The following is a 25,082-nucleotide window of genomic DNA, read 5'->3' on the forward strand; positions in this document are numbered from 1 at the left end:
AGGGCAGGTGTCAGCGGACTCGTTGTAAGTTCGACCACTTTTGTGAGTCTTGCTCGGGCCCGCATCCTCGTGTATCTTGCCCTCGGCAAGGTGCCTCGCAGCAGCCCTTTCGCAGAGGCCAGCCCACTAACGCAGGTGTCCGTAAGGATGGAAGCACCGCTGGCTCAAGCCAGCCTGCATCGGGACCAAAACAATGATAGGGTGCTGGACATTGCCCTCGCCCCTTCCCCCATCCGATTGGAGGCTCTTCGGCACCTCTTGGATGATTATCCCAATGGGAAAGATGCTGAATACTTGTGGAATGGGTTCTCTTATGGTTTTAGGATCCCTTTCACTGGCCCTAGGATCTCTACTACTTCAGGCAAACTTAAGTCTGCTAGGGACATGCCGGAGGTGGTGGCTAAAAAGTTGGACAAGGAGGTTGCGGCTGGTAGGGTGGCGGGACCTTTTACTTCGCCTCCACTTCCCAACCTCTGGGTCTCTCCTCCGGGGGTGGTCCCTAAGAAGACAGCTGGTGAATACCGCCTTAAAAGGGCTTCTCGGTAAACGATTTTATTCCGCCTGAGTTGTGTTCGGTTCGGTATGCCTCATTTGATCATGCTGTCCGCTTGGTGCGTTCTTGAGGCACGGGAGCCCTCATGGCTAAGTGCGACATACAAGCGGCTTTCAGGCTGCTGCCGGTGCACCCTGACGACTTTTGCCTGTTGGGTTTCAAGTTTAAGGGTGCCTGGTATGTCGACAAGGCTATGCCAATGGGGTGTTCTGTGGCGTGTGCAGCGTTCGAAGCGTTCAGCATGTTTTTGGAGTGGGCTGCCAGGCGCTGCCTGGGATGCCCCCAGGTCACGCACTACCTGGATGATTTCCTTCTCGTTGGGCCACCAGGGGGCGCCACTTGTGCCCAGAGGTTGGCGGGTTTTCAGGCATTGGCCAGTGAGCTGGGGGTTCCCTTAGCAGCGGAGAAAACTGAAGGTCCCACATCTCGCCTTACCTATTTGGGGATAGAAATTGACTCCATCGACGGATGCTCCAGGCTCCCCCCGGAGAAGCTTTCAGCTTTGCAAGCATTGATACGGACCATTCTTGCTCAACGCAAGGTCCTTTTGAAGGAGATGCAGTCCTTACTGGGGCATCTCAACTTTGCTTGCTGGGTGGTTTCCCCTGGTCGCCCTTTCTGTGCTCGGGCGGCTCGTGCTATATCCGGGGTTTCTTCACCACGTCATCATGTTAGGATCAGCAAGGGAATAAAGGAGGATCTCAGGGTGTGGCTGGCCTTCCTGACTCGTTATAATGGGGTGTCATTCTGGCAGGACAGTTGGGGGGTCGCCTCAGAGATGCAGGTGCATTTGGACGCAGCGGGCAGCGCTGGCTTTGGAGTTTATCTCCGGGGTCGGTGGTGTGCCCAACCATGGCCTGGCAGCTGGAGGGGGTCTGGGTTGGTGAGGGACCTCACCTTTTTGGAACTGTTCCCATGGCAGTCATCATATGGGTGGACCAATTCAGGAATAAGAGGGTTGTTTTCTGGTGCGACAACATGGCAGTGGTCAAGGTTCTGAATAGGCAGTCATCGCGCTCTGAGCGGGTAATGCGTTTGGTTCGACGGTTTGTTTTGGAGTGTCTAGTTAATAACATCTCTTTTTCTGTGAAACATGTAGCAGGCACAGATAACAGTATCGCCGACGCCTTATCTCGCTTCCAGACGGAGCGGTTCTTGGCCTTGGCACCGGATGCACGCCGGGATCCAGACCCCTTCCCGGAGGATCTCTGGAGCCTTGGGAATGCTCCATAATTCAGCGAGTATTATCATCTGTTGCTCCTTCTTCCTTGCAGGCGTACCGCAGAGCTCTAGCTAATTTCCTGTTTGTTTCCCGGTGCTGGGGTGGTTCTGGTTGCTTGCCTGCCTCAGCTGGGCTGGTTCTTCGTTATCTAGCCCATCTGCGGGACCTGGGTTTGGCTCCCAGAACCATGAAGTGCCATTTGGCAGCCATTTCCTTCTTCAGTAAAGCACAGGGTTTCTCTGACCCCTGTGCTTTGTTTGCCGCCAGGAGGGCCATAGAGGGATGGAGGAGCTTGTCCCCCCCGTCTCCAGACTGGCAACGCCCAATAACGTATCAGGTTTTGGTTTTGCTTCTGGAACAACTTGGCGCAGTTTGCTTTTCAATTTTTGAAACAGTTATTTGAAGCTGCATTTACCTTGGCCTTTTTCGGGGCCTTCCGAATAGGGGAGTTAGTGGCCAATTCAAAACGAGAGGTGGTTGGCGTGGCCTTGGGGATTGGGGAATGTTACCTTATCCTCATCCAGCACGGTCATTCACCTTCACAGGACTAAAACAGACGAATGGGGGCAGGGGTTGACATTCATTTGGGAACATCGGATTCTGGCCCCTGTCCAGTCCGGGCTTTGTCTAGGTACTTGGTGGTGCGGCCAGTAGGCGAGGGCTTCTTATTTGTTCACCGGGATGTAACCCCCCTTTCGCGATATCAATTTGTTAAAGTACTTAGGGCCGCGTTAGCAAAAGGGGGGTTCCCTGCACAGGAGTTTGGAGCCCATTCTTTTAAAATTGGTGCTGCCACAGCAGCTGCACAGTTGTGCTTCCCAGCAGAACAAGTGAGGTCCATTGGCCGGTGGAAATCAGGCAGCTTTGCAGCTTACGTGTGATCGGAGCGGGTTATTAATCCTCCTTTTTTGTAGTTGTTTCAGATATGAGGACGAAGGTGTGGATTATGGGTCACAGCATCGTGCACTGGGCGGCGGCATATGCGAAAGTGTCTGGCCGGGGATGCGACCTCGTCTCAGGGAATCAGTTGCCCTGTCGTGGTTTGGTTCCCGGGGAATGACCTGGAAGGAATTTCTGCCTCTTTTCCTATGGCTCGTTCGATGTGTGGGACCACCGGATTCAGTAGTCTTGCAGCTCAGGGAAAATGACCTACTGAGAAGGAAGAAATTGGACTTGCAGCAGGACATTCTGAGGGACTTGGGTGTATTGAATGAGAGTTATCCCACAATGTTTGTGTTATGGTCAACTTTGCTTCAGCGGAAAGTGTGGCGAGGGGCTCTGGCCAATGAGAGGGTGGATTTGGCCAGGCGCCAGTTGACCAAGACGGTGGGGAGATTTGTTTTGGCAGCGGGTGGAGATGTTATTGATCATCCGGAGATCTCTTTTCGTCAGGAGGCATTATATCGGCCAGATGGCGTGCACCTGTCCAGCTGGGGGCAGGATATATGGCTTCAAGACATCCGGGATGCTTTACTTTGTTGGTTGCGGCATTAGAGGCTGTGGCGGGGAGCCATTTCATGCCTCCAGTGGCGGTTTGGGCGTGGGGCACCGATCCCGGTGGGGGAAAACAGGACCGGCTGGCACTGTTCCCCCATAGATGGGGATCCCCATAAGGGATCTTGGACCAGGCTTGGCAGTGGTAAGCCCAGCTCGGGGGGCTGACGTATCAGGCCTGTGTCCAGGTGACGGGGGAGCCACGCAGAGGCGACCGCCCAGTGTGACTCCCTTAACCGTCATTCTGGGTTTCCCCTTCAGTGGACGAACTGGAAGGGTGAGGAGTCATCGGCGGGCAGGCGGGTCAGCCGATGCAGGGATCTGTACCCCTACGCAGCCATAGCTCTCTAATTCTGTAACCAATAAAGTTGTGGCCATTTTTCTCCAAACAAGCGTTAGCGTGGTTTTTTCCTGCCCTGGGTATCCCTGCCAACTAGGCTGGCCCTGCAAATGCATATGTGCTTTATTTTCAAATTTAGTGGGGTATAATGAGTGAGTTGGGTGAGAGGCAGGAGAGGACAACCCTCCTACCACTATACTAGTAATCATGGGACTGGTATTCCACAAAAACCATGTGGAACTAGGGCTTCATAGGGAGAACTAGATGAGATTAAGGAAAAAACTGGCAGAATTCCACTTAATATGATCGGGGGGAAATTCAGTGTGGTGTGGATTTGACAGACGTTCTTTGGAAATGAAGCAAGATATTCAAATATGCCCAGTTATGTGAATGGATCATGAATATGATCCTTTGAAGCCCTGAAGACCTCTTTTCCCATGGTCTATGGATAAAAAAGCAATGAGTCACGGAACAAGAGATCACTGAAATGCAAAAGTATAATTGTGTAAGCTAGTGACTGTATATTTGAGATTATTCAGTTCACAGTGGGATGTGTTTTGACTTTTGGTAAGACATTGTAATAACTAAGAGAGACTTTGGAATTGACACTCATTGTAGTAACATTTGTTTGTATTTTTCCTGAAAATAATATTTATATATATAAAAAAGCAATTTAATTTATATTAAGTAAGTGCTTACAGTGATACTTCTGTATTCCATGGACTATAGATACACCTGTTTGAAGTTGTCTATGGACAACTTCAGACATAAGTATCAACCAGATATCTGCGTAATATGTACACTGTTCCAAGTAGTGCCGTCTTTTTCATTTCTGTAGGTGTTATGTCAGAAAGGCGCAGTTTTTCCATATGATTTTCTTAGTTTTTCCAGATGTTTCCAAGTTCCCCGATGACAATGGAGACTACTGTTGCATTCTTCCTCCACAGCCGGGTGGTTTCAATTCCCAGATCTCTATATTTAATCATTTTTTCTTGATCCTTTTCTTTGACTCAGGCATCCCCAGGAATTGCAATGTTGATTATCCAGACTTTTCGATTTTCTACGCCTGTTATGTCTGGTGTATTATGTTCAAGGTGTTGATCAGTATGAATTCTGAAATTCCACAAGATCTTGACTTGTTCATTTTCTAGCGCCTTTTCCACCTGATGTTCCCATGAATTCTTTGATACTGGCAAGTTATACTTTTTACACAATGACCAAAGAATCAGCTTTGCCGCCTTGTCATGTCAAGCTTTGTAGTCCGTCTGTGCAATTTTGCTGCATTCAGAAATAAGTTGGGACACAGTTTCATCTTTTTCCTGGCAAAGTCGGCATTTTGGATTTTCACTGATTTTCTGAATTTTGGCTTTCATAACATTTGTTTGCAATGCTTGTTCTTGTGCTGTGAAGATCAGACCTTCAGTTTCTTTCTTGATTGCACCCATCTTCAACCATGCCCAAGTTAGGCTGTTGTCACTTTTTCCTTCAATATTTTTTAGATGCTGCCTATGTAAGGGTTTGTTCTTTCAGCCATTTAATCTAGTCTCAAACTGTTTCTTCTTGCATTCAGCCTTTGTTTCGGTTGTTTTTAATATGTTCTCTGTTTTCACAGCCTGGAGTAATTTTTCTGTTCTTCTGCTGATTTAATCATTCAGGCCTCTCTTTTCTTCTTCCACTACCTGATGTACTTATAACAGTCCTCTTCCACCAGTTTTTTGTGGTAAATATAACCTGTCAACATCACTTTTGGGGTTTAAAGAGTGATACATGTTCATTAGTTTCTGTGTTTTTTGATCCAATTGTTCTAAATCACTTTCTGTCCAATTTATTATTCCAGCTGGATATCTGATCACTGGAATTGCCCATGTATTTATGACATTGATTGTATTTCCACCATTTAATTTTGACTTCAGAATTTTTCGTACTCTCTTGATATATTCCTTCTGAGTCAGTTCTTTTACTTTCACATGCAGGATGTTATCTAATTCTAATATTTCAAGATATTTATAATCTTCATTGTTTGATAATTTCATAATGTCACCATTTTCAAGTTCTACTCCATCAATATTTTTTACTTTTCCCCACTGCATGGAGAGTACTGCACATTTGTCTAAGCCAAATTTCATTTGAATATCATCACTGTACATTTTCACTGTATTAAGCAATGATTCAAGATCAGTGGACTCTTTGAATACAATTTCAAATCATCCATGTACAGGAGATGGTTTATTTTCTCAGCCTGATCAAAAATATAACCCATTTTTGTTTTCTCTAGGATCATTGTCAAGGGGATTGATGAGATGTTGAATAATAAAGACGATAAGGAGTCCCTTTGAAATATACCTCTTTTGAGACAAACTTCCTCAATTTCTTCACCATAGGCCATTAACGTGGTTTTCCATTTTCGCATATTTTCCTTTTTTTTTAAATATATTTTTTTTTATTTTCTAATTACTAACATCAAAACTACAAACAGAAAAAGGAAAAAGGAAACAAGGGGAGGGGGAAAAACAACATAAGAACACAGACTACAACTACAAATATTGAATTCCCTTCATAATACAATTATTTAAAGTTAAACTTTCTAATATGCTATTAGATTGGTAGATCTTATAAAATACAAACTACAGTCAGGATCAGGTCTTCTCCCCCCCCCCCCCGCGTCTCGGTCTCAGTTCTCTCTGAACAGCTACAATAGCTGTGCTCACTCCCTCCTCCCCACTCCCCCCTTCAGATTCTGGATCTTCTTCTTGCTCGAACTCTTGATGATTAAGCACAAAATCCTTCAGCTGTACTTCCGATATTATCTTGTCGGCTTGGTCTTTATATCTAAACCAGATGCCTTCTGGAAATAACCATTTATATTTTATATCACGCTTTCTCAGAAGAGCTGCAAACCTTTTGTATTTGAATCTTCTTTTCCGAGCTAAAAATGGAACGTCCTTCAATATCTTAACCTTGTTGCCAAGAAAGTCCAAGTCCACGTTGGTCGAATTGTATAAAATGGTGTCCCGAGTCTTCTTAGATGAAAAATCAATAATAATCTCGCGAGGCAGCTGATGCTTCATTACATATTTTGAAGATGTCTGACGGACTTCCAGAATATCACTTTTTAACTCTTCTTTAGTTGCCTTTGCAAATGACGCCAAAAGTTCCGACACCAAATCCTTTAAATTTTCACTTTCCTTCTCCTTCACATTCTGTAAACGCAATACCGTCTGAGCACGATCCACTTGTAGTCCTATCAATTGATTCTCCAAAAGCTTTATTTCTTTGTTTGTAGCTCTCATGAGTGTTGCATTTTCACGAGCAGATTCCTCTCCCTCGAGCGTTACATCTTTAATGGTTTTCACTTCATTTTCAACTGAGCCAACCCTTTGTCCGATTTCATTTAGCTTATCAACAAAGGGCTTCATAGCTTCAATGACCGACCGTTTAACCACCTCTTCAAGAGTCTCTCCCTTCCCCTGCAATGCAGCCGAAACCGATTTGCCCACAGCAGGGCTCTGCTTTTTCATCGCCATCTTAAGGGGTGGGGGAGTCCGCCAACTAAGTTCCAAAACTCAATGAAGGGGAAGATATCTGAGCCTTCTTAAGCTTCAACTCCCACCAATCCTTCGCATACGCTTAGAGTAACAGAAGGGATCTGCTTACTTACAGGTTTTCACCTTAAATCTGCTTGTTGCCGTTCTCCATGGCCCGGCAGCACGCGATGTGCTGCACAAGTCTGCCGGCCTCCATAGGAGCAGACGGGCTATTTACCCCCTGGATCGACTTCAGGGGGCTCTTCCCGCAGCGCTCTGGACCCTGACCCCCTACCTGGAAGTCCTGGGGGTTAACCCTTGCAGGTCAACCACCCGGTCAGGCTGCTCGTCCGCTTCCTCCCGGACCTGTGGAGAGGAGCATCCGACATGGCCGGGAAAATGAAACCGAATCTCATTCTTGCATATTTTCCTTAAGGAACAGCTTGATGATTTCAAGTAATCCCAAAAATTTCCAGGCAGGTATTAATCCAACTGTGTGGCAGTGAATCAAATGCTTTTTTGTAGTCAATCCATGCCATATTCAAATTCATCTTTCTACTTCTTGAATTTTTCAGTACAATTTTGTCTATTAGCAGTTGATCTTTAGTGCCTCTTGACTTTTTAAAATTGCCTTTCTGTTCAATAGGGTACATATTGTTTTCCATTAAATAATCATATACTGATGTTGCTAATATCCTTGTGAAAAGTTTGAATGTTGTTTGAAGGTATGTGATTGGGCGGTAATTGCCAGGATCATTGCCTTTTCCCTCATCCACAATCAGAAATGTGTTGCCTTTTGTGAGCCATTCTTCACTGGTAGAATTTTGAAGCATTTCATTTAATTGCACTGCCATATGTTGATGAAAACTTGTTAGATGCTTCAGCCCAAACCCATGCAATTCATCTGGCCCAGGTGCACTCCAGTTCTTCACATTCTTCGCTTGTCTGGAACCCATTTCAGTTGTTGTTACTACATCATTCATCCGTTTCCCTTTAACGTCTTTACTAATGTCTTTAATCCATGGGGCATTTCTGTTATGTTCTACTGGGCTCCCCCAAATTTCTTGCCAAAATTTCAGGGCATCTTCTTTACATGGGATGATGTTTTTCTGCACTGTATTTTCTCCCAGTGACTTGTAGAATAATCACTGATTGCTTCGAAATTGCAAATTTTCTTTATATTTTTTTATTCGCCCATCATATCTTTCTATTTTCTTTGCTGTTGCTGTTACCCATTGTTTTAATTTTTCTATGGTTTCAGCAATTGTTTTCCTTTCCAAATCATACCTTCAGCATAGTCCATGTTTTATCTTCTAATTTTTCAATTTTCCATCTTTCAGGAATTTCAGGTTACTGATATCTCCAAGTAGTTTATTCATCTTCTTTTCCAGTCGGATTTTCCACTTTGGTATGCCAGGCTTTTTCTTTTCTGGTCGTTTGTAGCCAAGCTCTGCTGTTATTATAGCAGCTGTACTATACATCAGTTGATTTGTTTCTTTTAATGTGTTGGTTGGAATTGTATCAGTGACATCATTGGCTACATTCAGTAAAGTTTTAACTTGTTTTCTTTGTATTTGGCTAATTATAGGCAGTCTTTGTCACTCGCTGCCTTGCCTGACATGACTCAAAAAATTTTCTTTCAGAACTCTCTGCTGTTCATTCAAATTATTATTATCAGGCTGACCATAGCTTGTACTTCAGGTAAAGCATGTTCTTCCACTGTGGCTTTAGTCTGTTGAGCCTTGATGTTTTCCTTTCTTTGGTCATTATTTTTTGTTGTTTCTTTTTTTGCCAGTTTCTCCAATTCTTGCAATTCCAATTCTGTGAAAACTTTATTCCGAATAATGAACCATCTTTGATCCATTCTTCTTTGCTCTGTTATACCACATTGTGTGTGATTTTCTTTCCAGAGCCAGTTTAGTGTAGTGGTTAAAAGCGTGGGACTTTAATCCAGAGAGCTGGCTTTGATTCCTCACTCCTCCACTTGAAGCCAGCTGGGTGACCTTGGGCTAGTCACAGCTCTCTGGAGCTCTCTCAGCCTCACCCACCTCACAGGGTGATTGTTGTTGTGGGGATAATAATGACATACTTTGTAAACTGCTCTGAGTGGGCATTAAGTTGCCCTGAAGGGCAGTATATAAATCAAATGTTATTATTATGTTATTATTCCAAATTTGCATCATTCTTTTCTAGAAACCATGGGCAGATGGATTTGCCTTATAATAACATTTCATTATTTCTCGATTTTTGGCCGTTGTCCAAGTTTTGTGCTTACTTTGTTCCAGTAGCACTGCAGGAATCTGTCATGGTTGCTCAACAGAATCTGCTGAGTCCTGTAGCCCATTTATCATCAGGCGTCCAGGAGCCATAGCACCTGCCATGGTCCTTGTTGATCCAGCCAATAACTGATCCTGTATGGATTTCTGTTTATTTTGTCTCATCATGATTTATGGTTGTGAAGTGCACTTTGTCTGGCTCCTCAGTCGAGACCTGTCTGGTTTGGGTGACCCTACTTGTAGCAATGCTACCACCAGCATAGCTCTCAGCCTCATTGGAACACACAAGCCCCACCACCTCTGCAAGGTGGCACCATTGGTGGGGTTCTTCTTGTTATCATCATTATCATTATCATATGCTCTCAGAAAACTGGTGAAAGTCCATGTTTTGTCTTGCAAGGTGGAGAAGAGGTCACAATATCTCAGTTACTTTGCATTTTGACTCATTCCCTACCCTAGCAAGAGATAATAGTAGCACAAAATGCTAGATTAACAGTATGCCCCATATAATTTACCATTGACAAATGTGTTTGTGGTGGGGGGGAGGGCAACAGAAGGAGCATAGTTGATAGCAAATGGAGGAGTCACGGTTTGGGTCAGGATTTGGATTCCCAGCCAACAGCGCCACTGAGGACCTCTGGAGGATGGGGCCAGCATTGCTCTGCATCATACAATGTCCCTTTCACTGGCCAAACTGGAAGTGACAACTCAACATCACTCCAATACTCTACCAATATAGAGTGCCACCATAATGAATGATATCACGTCAGCGATCATATATTGAATGTGGTAATATTATGACACTTTACAGACTGTCTAATTTGTCTATGTAATGATGACACGGAGAGCAAGTAGAAGCAATTGAGAGGCAAGAGAAGTCAAAGCCAATAAAAAGGCAAATGCAGGATTGTCTGCTGCTAGTCTTTTTGGAAACGATTGTAAACATTTTTGAAAATATACAAACATAGTCACATACCCCACAAAAAGGGAATTTTGACTCACGGGTCCTGACTGGTATACCTTACCAGTCACACATCACACCTGTCCTGTGCCAGCTGCACTGGCTTCCGGTTGAATTCCGAATCAGGTTCAAAGTGTTGGTTCTTACCTTTAAAGCCTTGAGCGGGTTGGGGCCAGCATATCTTCGGGACCGCCTTTCCCTGTACGTTCCCCGGAGATCGCTTCGATCAGCGAATAAATATTTACTTGTGGTCCCCGGCCCTAAGGAAGCCCGCCTCGCTTCAACCAGGGCCAGGGCCTTTTCAGTCCTAGCCCCAGCCTGGTGGAACGCTCTGTCAATGGAAACCCGGGCCCAGCGGGACATATTATCGTTCTGCCGGGCCTGTAAGACAGAGCTGTTCTGCCAGGCATTCGGTGCCATGTCGGCCTCCCATCTTTGGGGTGGGGGAGGGTTCTCCCCACCACTGCACTTTGTTAATTTGTTTTATTGTTTGTATATTGATTTTAGTTCTTGTTTTTATCGATTTTAACTGTTCACCGCCCAGAGCCCCTGGGGATGGGCGGTATACAAATTGAAATATAAATAAATATAAAATAAATAAATCATGTTAATATAAAGCAATCATAAATAATACATGTTAGTAATAACGTGTAGAATTATACAGTGCTTTTCAAAGACTTCCTCATACATAACTCATCACAGTAATAATTCCACCAGCCCTGTAAGGTGGATCAGAATATTTTTTGCCATAGTGGAGGTGCAGGACCAAGGCTAAAAGGCAGTGAGTTTGCGGATGAGATCTGAACTTGTGATCTCATGGGATCACAGTTTATTTTATTACACTATTTTTTCTATTACACTATCCCAATCAATCAGTAAGTACTATAACAATCACTTGAAATTTTTGAGGGGACAAAGGACCTCTTATACTGAAAGGAAACAGGAATGGTCAAGTGAGAATTACCTCATGCCCTTCCTAGATTTCTTGTGTGTTGGGTGCAAGCTCTGGGAGGCAGCACTTCAGGGAGTGCATCTTTTGCTATCCTTGGAGCCCTGGAAAATGTTCAACCTCATCACCCTCCAGTGCCAGCCCTGCATCATAGACCAGTGCACTATCATGTGAGATTAGACACTCATTTGCCAAATTAAGAGCATTGTTTCCCTCCACTTTTTCCAAGCCAATACATCTGCTTGCTTGAGACTAGTTCCACCAAAACCCAAGAGACATATGGCAGTCTCAGAGATACCAGTACTAATTTAAAATGGTATTGGAGCCAGTGCTTACTTTCTTGAGAAAATTTAAGGATGTGGTTCAAGAAGCAGGAGGTTAAAACAAAACAAAACAAAAACCCAAGCCAACCTTCTATTTTATCACATTTTATCTCATGAAATAAAAATGAGGTTGGTTTATTAATTGTCCAACTGTTTATAAAAATATTTTATGTTAACCAACTTTTCATTATTTGTATTTTTATAAAAAGATAAAGGTATAATAAGACACCCTCCCAGTGCCTTCTTTATTTGGAGCCCAAAAGGTAAGTCTGTTGGATTTTACTATGTAATGAATAAAATATGGGGTTCAGTTTTGTTGTCACTGTCATGTTTGAATGCACACCAAAAAATGGAAGCCAGCCCTTACTGTGCTAAATCAAACTCAGCAAACTTTTAAAAAACATTTTTCCTAACTCATTTTCTTACTACAGCCCAACTTACACATGGCTTTGTCCCATGCTAGTCTCATCCCTGTCATAGCCTTTTTGGATGGTCAAAGGGCAGACCACCACCTTTCTACACTTGCAGAAAAGCTGCTTTCTCCTATTGGATCACACCTGAGTGATTACCCTCCTTTCTGCATTCCCCATCCATACAGGTCTAACTAGTGGCCAAACTCGATCTCTCCTCTCTTTTCTGACAAGAAAGAAACCTAGTAGAATCCAACTCATTGAGTCCAGTAGTACTTACTTTGAAGTAAGCATTCATAGTGTTGTAGAAATGTAGTAGTGAATTGAGGTCATGATTCAATTCCTATATCCATATGAGTATGCTTAGAATTTTAGCCTTGGAGCCAAATGACATGATACAGCAGTCATGCCGGCGGTTGCTGCCATTTAAGAGGAGAATTTGGTCATTTAAAGATTGTTGCAAGGGTGCTGTACCATTTTGTTCCCTTCCCTGCGCCATTAAGTGCCATAATCGTTGTGGAGAGTTTTTTTAATATTTGAGAAGGCTTTTTCTTCAGTTAGCTCACTTGGGGCCTGTTTAACATCAGAAGGTAACATTAAAGATTGTATGTTGCCAGCTTTTCCATTCATAAAAAAGGTAAGAGGGAGTACCCTTCAGTGACCAGAAAGGATATGATGGGGATCATAGGATCTGCTTGGACAAAAGCCATGTATGATGGGGACTGTAATAAGGATGGTAATTGAGTGAGGTAAAATAGAAAGGCGGGCTAGATCCAACCCTAACATCCACTGAATAACTGCATAGATTAGCAGAAAGGGGTTGTATGAGCCAACCCTCTGTTTATAATTCAAATTTTTATAGCACTTTTATCAGTGCAAATAAACAAAAAATCCTTATTGGTCTTAAAAATAAATTTAATTCAAAATTCTAGGTCAAGTTGAACTACTCTGGATCCTTGATGCTAACTTCTGTTTTTCTTTACTTTTGAACTTCAAACCTCAAATATTGGGTCAAAAAGCTCTGTTTATGGGGGGGAAATGTGTGTTAAAGGAACAGCCCCAACATTAGAGGAAAGAGCTTTCTTCCCAAGAAAGAACCTTTTAACAATGAGTTTCCTTAGTGAGAAAAAGGGAATAATTGAATCCACATTTCCAGGGGTTTTCCCCCTTCCAAGGAGTGTGGAATCATTTATCCTTCAATAGGAGAAAAGGAGGGGAGCATGAGAGATGTGTACAGTTGATTGCATTTTCATGTCTTTATTGACTGCCTCCTTCCCCCCGTACTAAAATACTGTTTTCTACCTTGTACAGATGCTGGAAAAGTGGCTTGAAGAGCATCTGAACCATACCATAGTGACAAAGTTCATTATTCTGGCCTTTCCTAATACTAGGAAAGTTGAAATTTCACTCTTTTTTCTCTTTCTGATTATGTATCTCCTTACAATGACGGGCAACATAATAATAATTATCACAGTTAAGACAGACAGCCACCTTCAAACTCCCATGTACTTCTTTTTAGGAAACCTATCATTGCTGGATATGGGCTATACATCTTCCACTGTCCCAAAACTTCTTTCCATCCTATTGACAAATGTGCACACCATTAGCTTGCCTGGGTGCTTTTTGCAATCCTACTGTTTCTTCTTCCTTGGGTCAGCTGAATGCTTCCTCCTTGCTGTTATGGCTTATGACCGGTATGTTGCCATATGTTACCCTCTTAGATATTCTACAATCATGAATAGAAGTGTGTGTGTGTTTCTTGTGATTGGTTGCTGGGCAGGGGGCTGCCTGTCCCCTTTAGTAGCTGCTATTGTGGTGATTAACTTACCTTTTTGTGGACCGAATGTAATAAACCATTTCTTTTGTGACATCCCCCCTCTATTAAACCTGGCTTGCATAGACACATCTCTTACCCAGAAGATCGTATTCCTGCTTTCTGCTCTCGTGATTCTGAGCACATTCATGTCCACTGTGGTCTCCTACATCTACATCACTATAACTATAATGAAAATACCATCCTCGCATGGACGTCATAAAGCCTTCTCCACTTGTGCCTCTCATCTGACCGTTGTCTCACTATATTATGGGACAGTGATTTTCATGTATGTAAGTCCAAACACCCGTTCTTCCTTTAACATGAACAAAATCATAGCTGTGGTGTACAGTGTTGTCACACCCATGCTCAACCCAATGATCTACAGTTTAAGGAACCAAGATATGAAAACAGCCTTGAAAAAAATAATTCTGAAAATTAAAGTTAATGGAAAAGAACTTGCATTATCAAAGGAATTCTTTCTTTGATAACATTCAGACTTCATATATATGTATCATACAGCCAGTGTTCTTGGTAATCTAGTTTCCTTCAAAATGGAATCAGTTTTGTCAATGAGAAGAAGAGTAACATTTAATTAGTTTCCCAGAAGACACCAAAATAGAAAAGAGTCCAGTAGCACCTTTAAGACTAACCAACTTTAGTGTAGTGTAAGCTTTCGAGAACCACAGTTCTCTTCATCTGATGCATGGAGGGTATGAAGAAACTGGTGATATATATATAGATAAGTGGTAAGGGAAGGCGGAAATAGATGCAATCTATAGATGCAATCAGTAGCTTCTAATAATGGGATCAGTTTGCTTCTGATAATGAAATCAGTTACTTCTGATAATGAGATAACCTTTCATAGTCTCTGTTCAATCCAAGTCTGACTGAGTCAAATTTACATATGAATACCAATCCAGCAGCTTCACACTGGATTTTGTTTTTGAAAGGTTTGGATTTTGTTTTTGAAAGGTCACCATAGTTCAACAGAATGTCAAGAATGTAGGTTTGCTATGTGGTGGACTTGTGAAGTAGCTAAGCAATATTGGGGAGATATAACTGAAGGAATTAATGAAATTTTACAAATTCAAATAAATAAGAACCCAGAATTGTTGCTACTGAACTTGGAGATGGAAGATGTTCCAATGCAGTATAGAACATTGCTATTTTACATGACTACAGTGGCAAGACCTTTGTACGCACAGAAGTGGAAAGTACAAGAAATACCAACCATAGAAGACTGGATTTACAAATTGCTGTACATGGCAGAAATGGACAAAATGACAAGGAAGCTTAAAGATCTTGACCTAGGACAATATATTGCTGATTGGGGGAAATTGAAACAATATTTAGAGAAAAAATGGGATGTGAAAGGAGAACTATGGCAGTTTGAGAATTTCTAAAGGGTGGTGTTGTAAATGGAGGAGAGAAGTGACTTTACCATTAAGGGGGAAATTTAATTATAATAATCTAAGCTAATTTTATGGATATATTAGAAAATTTATACTATACACTATAGATAATATACTATGTTGTATGGTGTTAGTATATTATACTGCATATTATATTGGGATGTTATGATATGTTATATTATAATGCATGCTATGTTATATTGTATGAAATAGCATATAACAAATACTATATTGATAGTATATTTGACAGAGAATATGTATAAAAGAACCAGAATATGTTTAGAGTAAGAGATATTATGATCTATGTGTTGTAGATAAATATATGCTATGTTATATTATAATGCATGCTATGCCATATTGTATGGTATAGTATATAATAGATACTATATTGATAGTATATTTGATAGAGTATATGTACAAAAGAATTAGAATATGCTTAGAGTAAGAGATATTATGATCTATGTGTTGTAGAAAAACATAAGTGAAATAGAATTAAGTAATAATAGGGGGTAAGGGTTGGAAAGCTGTTGGAAGTCAATAGGGAGGGGGGAGGAAAAGGGTGGGGAACAGAACTAATTAGATATGAAGGGAACGTATGTATTAAATTTGAAAATGCAAACTCACCAATAAAAATAAAAAAAAAAGAATATAGGTTTGCTAATTATGGGTTGGAAAATTCCTGGAAATCTGGGTGTAAAGACTGTGGACAGTGAGGTATAGGGAGGGAGAGACCTGAACAAGGCATAATGTCACAGAGTTCACCATCCAATGCAGCCTTTGTCTCCAGGGGAACTGCTCCTTGTCATCTGGAGATCAATTGCAATTCTAGGAATTCTCCAAGCCTCACCTGGATGTTGGCAAGAATGTTGTGGGTGATGTGAATTTGTAGCAGTCTTTGACAGCAGCATGCCTAGTGGGGTTTTAGTATTAGATTTAATATTGTTGAATTCCTGCCTTCCTCTTAGCTTAACGGACTGCAGACAAAGGGACAGAGGGCTTAGTATTGTAAGGGACCAATTCACAACTATTGTTAAGATTCTTTGAAACTATCACTATCGTGAAATGTGTTCAGTAGTTTTCATCTTGACTAATGGAATCGGAGTAATTGGAAGGAATGAATTTATCAGCACATATGAAGGAATGGATTTTATTTTAAAACTGTAGATTTTCCTCAATTCTTGCTAATATTTACAATCAATTCATTCGAGTCGTTACAGTCTGCTGTGTTTATATTTGTTTTAGAGAATAGTTGGAGAATAAATAAAGATAATTGTATATGTGAAAAGACCCTTCCATAATGCATCACATTTTTTTCTAATTTGTGTGGTAGGGGAAAATATTTTACTGAAAATGTTTACCTTAGATTGTGACTGCACAATTAAGGGTACATTTAGTGAACATTTTGAGATCAAGCATTTGTAATATAACACTCAGCTGCAGAGCTGTCAAAATCTTGTCAGCTATTTGAAAAAGTAGTGTTTAAAAAAATCTTTTGCAGTAAGGAACAAGTTTACATTTGGATTTTATTCACTGATATTAGCACTGCTTTTATTCTCAACAGCTGCAAATGATAGAGTGGAGGGAGTTATTTTTGAATGAAATATACTGCAAAGAAAGGCATGATATGTTAGTAAGCCAATATTTTATTATGTACCTTTGTAGTATGCAAGAAGACCCAAATAAATCCATCTTAAATAATTTTCATCATATAGTAGTGAGGGGATGGGATCTTTAAACATAAAGGATTGGATGCAATTAGCATTTCCACAGATGAAAAAAAAGAAGGGGTTCCTCTTTGACCACTTAAAAGGGCTATGCTGAGGATTATGGGACCTGCATGGACAAAAAATATGTAGGATGGAGGTTGTAGTAAAGAGGAGAATTTGGTGAGCATCTGTCAAAAAGATGTCAGTATGATGGAATAATGGCATATCAATGTCCAGGTATATGCACATACACCACAGATCACAGTTGAGATTGCACATGTAATAGACAGGAGGGGGAATTATTTCAGTGCATATAGCACTGGATATAGCAGATCAGCAATTTGGTGATGTTCACATCAATTCAATTGTTTGGCTTGATTCATACATAATGTGAAAAGATTATTTAAAAACTACAATAATAAAAGGTGGTATCTGTTTGTCCATCTGTTTACCAAGAAACAGAGAGCCAGTTTGGTATAGTGGTTAAGAGCAGCAGGACTCTAATCTGGAGAACCACTCCTCTGCTTGAAGCCAGCTGGGGTGACCTTAGGTCAGTCATAGCTTCTCAGAGCTCTCAGCCCTACTCACCTCACATGATGATTGTTATGAGGATAATAATAACACACTTTGTAAACCACTCTGATTGTGGCATTAAGTTGTTCTGAAGGACGGTATATAAATTAAATGTTGTTGTTATTATAAAGTTGGAAGGCTCAAAACTGGCTACCTGCTTCAGGAGGATGATGGAAGTTGCAATTCAAAAAATAAAAGGAATTGCGAGATCCTGGTCCAGGTTATCTCCAGAAGCCCTTCAACACTTTTTTGCAATGGACACAAAGGCTATCTGTTTGTTGCAGGCATTGCTTATCCAAAAATAAAGCTGGGCTAGGCTTTTCAAAACTGGTCACCAGCTTCAGGATAATCATGGTCAGAACCTTCTTACTGCCCCAACATGGTATGTTAATGGAAGCTAAGGCTTCTTTTTGTTGAAGATGTAACATCAGAAATAAGGCTAGGAGTCTCAACCATACCCCACAGCTTCAGGGTGATGATTATGGGACTTGCAGCATAAAAAATGAATGGAATTGGAACATCTGGCCCATGTAATGTCAAGACTCCTCACTCATGCTGTTTGTAATAGAAACTGGAGTCCTTTGTTGTGACAGGTATAGCTCATCATGAAATGGAGCTAGGGATCCCAAAATTTGGTGTCCTTTTCAGGATGATGATGGAACTTGTGCTGCCAAAACCAAAGGGGATTGGAACATCCTAGCAAAGTTTAGCTCCCAAGCATCCCTTTTCTATCTGCACTGGAAGCAAAAGTTCACTTACAAGAAGCCAGCAAAGGAGGGCAGCTGGGTGATGTTGGGGCAATCACACACTCTCAGCCTAATGTACCTCACAGGGTTGTTGTAGTGAGAAGACAATGGAGAGAAAAAGAACTTTTGGTCTATACTTGGGAGAAACACAACACACAGAGGGAGGGTGGAAAATATTCTTTCATTTACAAAAGAAGGAAGGTTGATACCATCCTGAAGCTATCAGTGCCCGTGTAGTATAGAGGTTAGACTACTGGACTAGGATCAAGGTGATTCAAGTTGGAATCTCCCCTTGGCTGCTAAAGATTGCTAGCTAACCTTGGGCCAGTCACACATTCTCAGCCTAACTTACCTCATATGTTTTTGTCAGTCTAAAATGAAGAAGCAGCTGTGGGGAGAAAGGCCAGAAACAGCATTTTGTTATCAATCTAATTTTTGTTACAGATACTAAAAAAGGATGATTGCTTTGGCTGTTGCTTCATCTGGAATTGCTGCAACTCTTTCAACAGGAGGCAGAACTGTTCATTCAATATTCAGTTATGATGAACAGAGCAAGCCATGGGGTTCGTGAGTGGAGCAAGCAAGCACACTTCTAGTGGTTAATATGTGAAACAAGCATACAGTGATCATTCATCACCTTCACTCTTTCTTTGTAGACATTAAGTGTTAAGGACTCATTTACTTAATACTGGACCCGAGGTGGGTAACAGTAATAAATTCATCACAATATTACATAATGCTAAGAAAACAGAATTCGTGCAGCCAACACTATACTGTGACAACCTCAAAACAAAATTACTTTTTGTATGAAAATATTCTCCTGCCTAATGTTCTCCTCAGTGCACCTTTTACCTCCTTGTTTCTCAAGCTGTATATGATGGGATTTAACATGGGGGTTATGACAGTGTAGGAAAGAGACAGAATCTTCTTCATATCTGGAGAGTAGGTAGATTTAGGTCTGAAGTACGTTGATGTGGCTGTGCCATAAAACAGAGTAACCACCACAAGATGAGATGAACATGTTGAGAAGGCTTTGTGCCTGCCCTCTGCCGATGGCATTCTCAGAATAGTAGTGATAATGCGGATGTAAGTGAGTAGAATCAAAAGAAAAGGAAACATGATGAAGAGTACTGTGGCCGTGAGAGCTTCAATTTCAAACATGTAGGTATCAGCACAGGCCAGTTCTAGTACTGGAGGACTGTCGCAAAAGAAGTGATTGACTCTGTTAGGTCCACAAAACGGCAAGCTGAATATCCATGTAGTCTGGACAGTAGACACAGGGAAACCTGAGAACCATGAAATACCAGCCAGATGGAAGCAAGCTCTTCTGTTCATGATATCTGGATAGCGTAATGGGTTGCAGATGGCAATGTAACGATCATATGCCATTGCAGCAAGAAGGCAGCACTCAGCAGCACCAAAGAAGAAGAAGAAGTACATTTGTGTAGCACAGCCAGCATAGGAGATGGTCTTGTTCTCTGTTAAGAAATTCACCAACATCTTTGGAACAATGACCAAATTGAAGCAGATTTCCAAGGAAGACAAATTCCGAAGGAAGAAGTACATGGGACTCTGAAGGGCAGAGTCTATGGTTGTGATGAGAATGATGAGGATATTTCCAGTCAAAGTTATGGTATAAACCAGAAGGAAGATGATGAAAAGGGGAGCCTGGAGTTCAGGATGATTGGAAAACCCAACAAGAATGAATTCGGTAACACTGGTCTGATTCTCTTTGGTTATTATCATTTGCTCCATCTGTCTCAGAGTGTCTGGATGAGTGATAAATGGTTTATTGTACTGGTGGTTGTTATGTGGCTCTACCATTCTTCATCCATTCACTTGCCACATTTCTATTAACACATGTTACAGAAACCAATCAAGAATGATTTTAGAAGATATGGATAATGTAGAACCGTGGGATGTATTAAACAGGACTCTTGAGACTTCTTAAATATTTTATTTATTTTATTGCTTGCCTTTCTCTTGATCAATCAATATTTAGAGTATTAATCTTCTCATCCTTTTTATCCTTCTCTTTTATCAGAATGGGACAGCAATCCCTAGAACCCATACTTAACATAAACACAATAAAAATAAAATAATATATTAGAGGGTTAGATGAAGATCTGTTCACTCCCATGCTAAGAACATTTTCAGCAAAATTCATTATATTTTTATAGTAATTGAAGGAAAACCCATTCAAAACATAATGTGTCTAGGTTACGATGGTTTTTGTGTATTTTCCGGGCTGTATCGCCGTGTTCTTGTCATTGTAGTTCCTGACGTTTCGCCAGCAGCTGTGACTGGCATCTTCAGAGGGGTAGCACCGAAAGACAGAGATCACTCAGTCTTGACACTGATTGATCTCTGTCTTTCAGTGCTACATCTCTGAAGATGCCAGTCACAGCTGCTGGCGAAACGTCAGGAACTACAATGACAAGAACACGGCAATACAACCCGGAAAATACACAACAACCATCGTTCTCCAGCCGTGAAAGCCTTCAACAATGCGTCTAGGTTATGTTGCTACACTGACAGCACCTGAGTACAATTAAATGTGAGTCAAAGAAGTTCCATATAACAGAAATGCTCCACTTCTGAATTCACCTAAATTTCATAATACACATTCTTCACTATCTGCTTTGGCAATATATGTCTGTTGCCATCAGTTTGTTCTTACAGGGATGAAATATGCTGAACAGATTGTTTTCCAGCATGCAGTTGTTCAATACACATCTGTGAGTAAATTTATCATTTCTCTTCAATTCGGTTTTTTCAAAACTTCATAAATTCCTCATTTTTCAAAAAGAAAATCACTGTATTAATGTCAGCTCTTCATGTTGTAGAAAAACATGTTGTAGAATAACAATAGGGCATTTTTTCCACTTGGTCTCCCACAAAAGTCCAGCAGTACTCCTTATTCAATGCTAGTTAAAAACAACTTCTATAATAATGCATGACTTGGACCTACAGGAGAATCTTCATGGATGAAGGGGATGTGATTTTTTCCAATTTTAATTTAATTTAATTTTAATTTATTACATTTATATTCTACCCTCCCTGCTTTTGCAGGCTCAGGGCGGATAACAGAAATACAAATATCAAATGCCATTAAAAATTTTAAAAATATTACATCTAACACACTACATCTAATCAATTAAAATTACAACTATGCAAATATATAAATGTCGTATATTTACATATAAATAATTAAAAGCAGCATATAATATAGATTTGGCGTTCTGTACCCCCTCCTCCTGCCCCCCATGGACAACCAGCTTCTCCCTGTCTCTGAGGAGCAGGATTTGGAGAACATTTTGGGCTGCAACACAAAGAGGAAGATGAAAAAATTGATCCCTACTGATGGGAACCTTCAAAAAAAAAAAAACCCTCTCACTTTTTCTCCAAACACATGGGATGTATTTGGATTTTTAAAAAAAAATAACGTACTGGTGTTCAGCAATACTTTCAAAATCATACCATTGCATCCTCATGAAAAATGCACAGGCATCTGCAAACCAATCTTTATCCTCCAAACAATACTTCCCTTGCATGCCATCACACCATCACATAACTAAACCAAAACCAAAAAAACCCACAACCTTTATAAAATAAACCCTGTTTATTCCACTGCATCTGTCTTCAGATAATGTGCATAGAGTGTTGGTGAAGAGGAACCCTCACACCTCCTACATGCATTTGTCCAACTGGACACACTGCAATGTTGCCTAAACAGTGTGCACATTGGCCTTATCCCTGGCATCCCTCTGCCACTCAGCAGTGGCAGTGGGATGCCAATGCTGAGGGGAAAAACAATGGTAGGGAAGGGGGTTAAGCCGTGATTAGCTTGCCATTCCAGTGCTGAGAGTGGGCATGCTCCTATGAGAAGGGCTTGTTCATTAGCCCACAGTTCATGTTATCCTCAGTGTTTCTGGTTTTAGAAGGCTTCAAGGTAATTTGCATGTACATATACATACGTCTATTTGATTCCTCTCTCAATATGGATCCTCTGCTCATTTTGGTTGATTTGGAGCAAATTCATTAAAACCTCTCAGCCTATGCATCCATTTCAACCTTCCCATTTAAAAGTTTTCTACAGCTGTCATTCTAAGGAGATCTCTGCTTTTCCCACTCTTGTCTGCTTTGCACAATCTCACCTGTCTATTCATCTTTTACCCACGTTGCTTTCTTCTGCATCCTCTCCCTTTTTTGCACCCTTCTTCTAGATGACCCATCTCTCTAGCCACACCTTCCCCACACTCTCCTTGCTACTACTTCAGCAGCCATGTGGCCTTTCTTAACTTCTAAGTCTACAAATATATTGGAATGGTGAGGTGGCATACCAGGCTATCTTTGTTCAGATTCCATGTGGGGAGTACTCTTTTTGCGTAAAAAATAACAGAACTAGCACTTTAAGGAGATTATTAGCCCAGCTGCCTTGGTGTGGTCTTAGTTTTCTGTTTGCAGCATTAGGGGTAGTGTGTGCTTGTTTGTTAAATAAATGAGCCCCCTCCCCCATCTGAGATCATATAACCCATTCTTAATTGCCAGAGAAGTACCAAATTCCTATCTACTTCTGCTGCATGCCCTGACTGTGCCTTATTCTTTTGTCCATCTGTGATCTTTTCCTCCATTCCCCTTTGTCCACACTGATATAGATTTCATCCCCTCTGGATGGAGCCAATGCTATGCCTATATGTTATGCTACAGGATGAACGTTGTGCTGGATACTGCCACTTTTCCCATTATATCTCACCCAGTTGCATTCCTCTGGCTTTGATTCATGCAGGTCCTCTATATCCCCAGCATAACTGTTTTGTGTTGTCAAAGGGGACTCCTCCCTTTTTCACCAGCAGAAAAGCTGCTTGGATACAACCCATTGTATTGGTTCTAAATAAATGCTGTGCCATGTGAATCAAAGTGATGGCAAACATACACAAGGAAGCAAGCTCACTGTGGTTATCAGGAATTAAAGAGCAATGGTATAGTGCATAAAATTTGCATCAATCTCATCAATTCTCAGTGATAAATGCCAGGGGGTGGGGAACGAAAGATGAATAAAAGAGTCACCTACCTCCGAGAAAGCACTTTGATTGGGAAAGATTTTGCATTGGTGATTCAGTTTCATTATATGATTTACCTTTAGTAACCTTTGGGATTTCCTTGTCCTCATTCATCATCTCCCTGGTGCCATTAACAATAATTGTGAAATAGCTCATTAAGTTGTTATTTATCTTTCAGAAAGAAGAGAATCGATAATTATATGCATGTCTTAAGAGTCTGAGATTCAGTAAAAAACTAAAATACTTTCCTTGCCATATGTCCCACTGACTAACATGGGGTTTACTTCTGAGTAGACTTGCTTAGATTTGATCCCTCCATAGGATATTGAAGCAATGAGACTTTTTCCCCCTGTTTTGGTGCCCTAACCATGGGAAAAGATTGATGAAGTAAAATGAATATAATGAAGAAAAATTGAATAGGTCAGATGACACTTTTATAAAGGGAATATCACTAGGGGTGTACATTGAAAAAAAATCAATTTCAGTTATAAATCTGGGGTTTCCAAACAAACTATGTATTGTTATTGCTTTTTTTCTGGATGGGTCATTGCTAGCTTGGATTGTAATCATTTGTTTTTGTTTTTCATTATCGTGAGTTTTGGCCCCATTCTTTGCAATGAAGGCTTCTAGGCTCTTTGGGGCAGCTGTTTTTGTACTAAATGGCACCAAAGTTGCCCAGAATATAGTACTCCCTCTAAGACATCAATCAACTGAGTTTTCCTTCAGTCACACTACACAGAAACACAACAGAGGACCCTGAAGAAAGTAAGTATCAGCAGGTGCACACTATGGCTGGAAACTGGCTGTCAAAGGGTAGTAGGGCAGCAGCAGTGGCAGCATTAAAAACAACCCTGCTTGATGATTGAACAGCCTACTTACATCCTCCTGCTCCACTTTTCCTTATGGTGAGCATAAGGTTGCTCACCATTCAAGTGCCTTGATGGGGATAGGAGACAGTGACCAGTACCTAGGGAGCACCACAAAACAAACCAAGATGCACTCTCCAATACATCTACTCAGATGTAAGTCTCATGTTATTCAATAGTGTTTACTCCCAGGGAATTGTGTTTATAATTTCAGCCAATGACTGAAGCCTGAATATTCCCCCTTCCAAACATTTCCAAAGCCAGGGAGAGGGAGTCCCCTCTTGCAAGGTCCTGACTGGCTGGGAGATACTGCCATTGCCTGAGAAGCGATGACCCTATCCCTAACTCTTCCCACCAACAGAGGTAATTAAGAGCGCTCTTCCCTTGGGATATGACTGGTGAATGGCATTAAGGAAATCAAGATTAGAGATGGGCACGATCAGCATTACGATAGAAAAATACCCATGATAATGGTGTTCGCGCTATTGGGACCCAGCGGATCGGTGCCGTCCACGGCGACTGATCCAGCGGTCGGGGGGGGGGGGCTTGATCAGGGCTTGATCGGGGCGATTGGTATCTGATCGGGGATCCAGTCACTCCGGCGCCAGCAATCTGTGTTTGCCCTCCTTCTGTCGCCCTGGAAACCCGAATAGAAGCCCAGCTTGCCTTGATCAGCAGGGCTTCCTTCCAACCATGGAGCAGCAACACACTCACCAAATGGGAGAAGACAGCCAGGGGAGGGAGGGGGAAGGGGGTGTTTTGTAGCCATGGGCACTCCAAACGTTTTTTGCTTTTTTAAAAAATGGGGCTTTGTAGGAGGAATGGCTGTTTTTCTGTCTGTCACTCTC

The 25,082-nt window shown here is 41.5% G+C and overlaps 2 protein-coding genes across 3 annotated transcripts; one reads left to right on the forward strand and one right to left on the reverse strand.

Moving 5' to 3' along the window:
- Positions 1-13,363: 13,363 nt before the first annotated feature.
- LOC129339163 (olfactory receptor 6M1-like) lies at positions 13,364-14,353 on the forward strand. The gene has a single exon (XM_054993766.1). It carries the CDS (start codon positions 13,364-13,366, stop codon positions 14,351-14,353), a length of 990 nt encoding a protein of 329 aa, XP_054849741.1.
- Positions 14,354-19,100: 4,747 nt separating this feature from the next.
- LOC129338887 (olfactory receptor 10A4-like) lies at positions 19,101-23,485 on the reverse strand. 2 transcript variants are annotated; one of them, XM_054993424.1, is made up of 2 exons: positions 23,456-23,485; positions 19,101-20,033 (listed from the first exon to the last, which is right to left on the reverse strand). In XM_054993424.1, the coding sequence occupies exons 1-2, from the start codon at positions 23,483-23,485 to the stop codon at positions 19,101-19,103; spliced, it is 963 nt and encodes a 320-aa protein (XP_054849399.1). The 2 variants fall into 2 exon arrangements, with proteins under 2 accessions (XP_054849399.1, XP_054849400.1); XM_054993425.1 differs by lacking the exon at positions 23,456-23,485 and having other exon boundaries at positions 19,101-20,060.
- Positions 23,486-25,082: the final 1,597 nt, after the last annotated feature.

Source organism: Eublepharis macularius, chromosome 12 (assembly GCF_028583425.1).
Source record: "Eublepharis macularius isolate TG4126 chromosome 12, MPM_Emac_v1.0, whole genome shotgun sequence".
Taxonomy (NCBI): Eukaryota; Metazoa; Chordata; class Lepidosauria; order Squamata; family Eublepharidae; genus Eublepharis; species Eublepharis macularius.

What these genes read in the sequence shown, in the direction of transcription:
- LOC129339163 (XM_054993766.1), top strand. Translation starts at nt 13,364, where the DNA reads ATGCTGGAAAAGTGGCTTGAAGAGCATCTGAACCATACCATAGTGACA.
- LOC129338887 (XM_054993424.1), bottom strand. Translation starts at nt 23,485, where the DNA reads ATGATGAATGAGGACAAGGAAATCCCAAAG. An exon ending in AGGACAAGGAAATCCCAAAG is followed by an intron (nt 20,034 to 23,455) that starts GTTACTAAAGGT and finishes ATAACCAAAGAG; the next exon opens with AATCAGACCAGTGTTACCGA.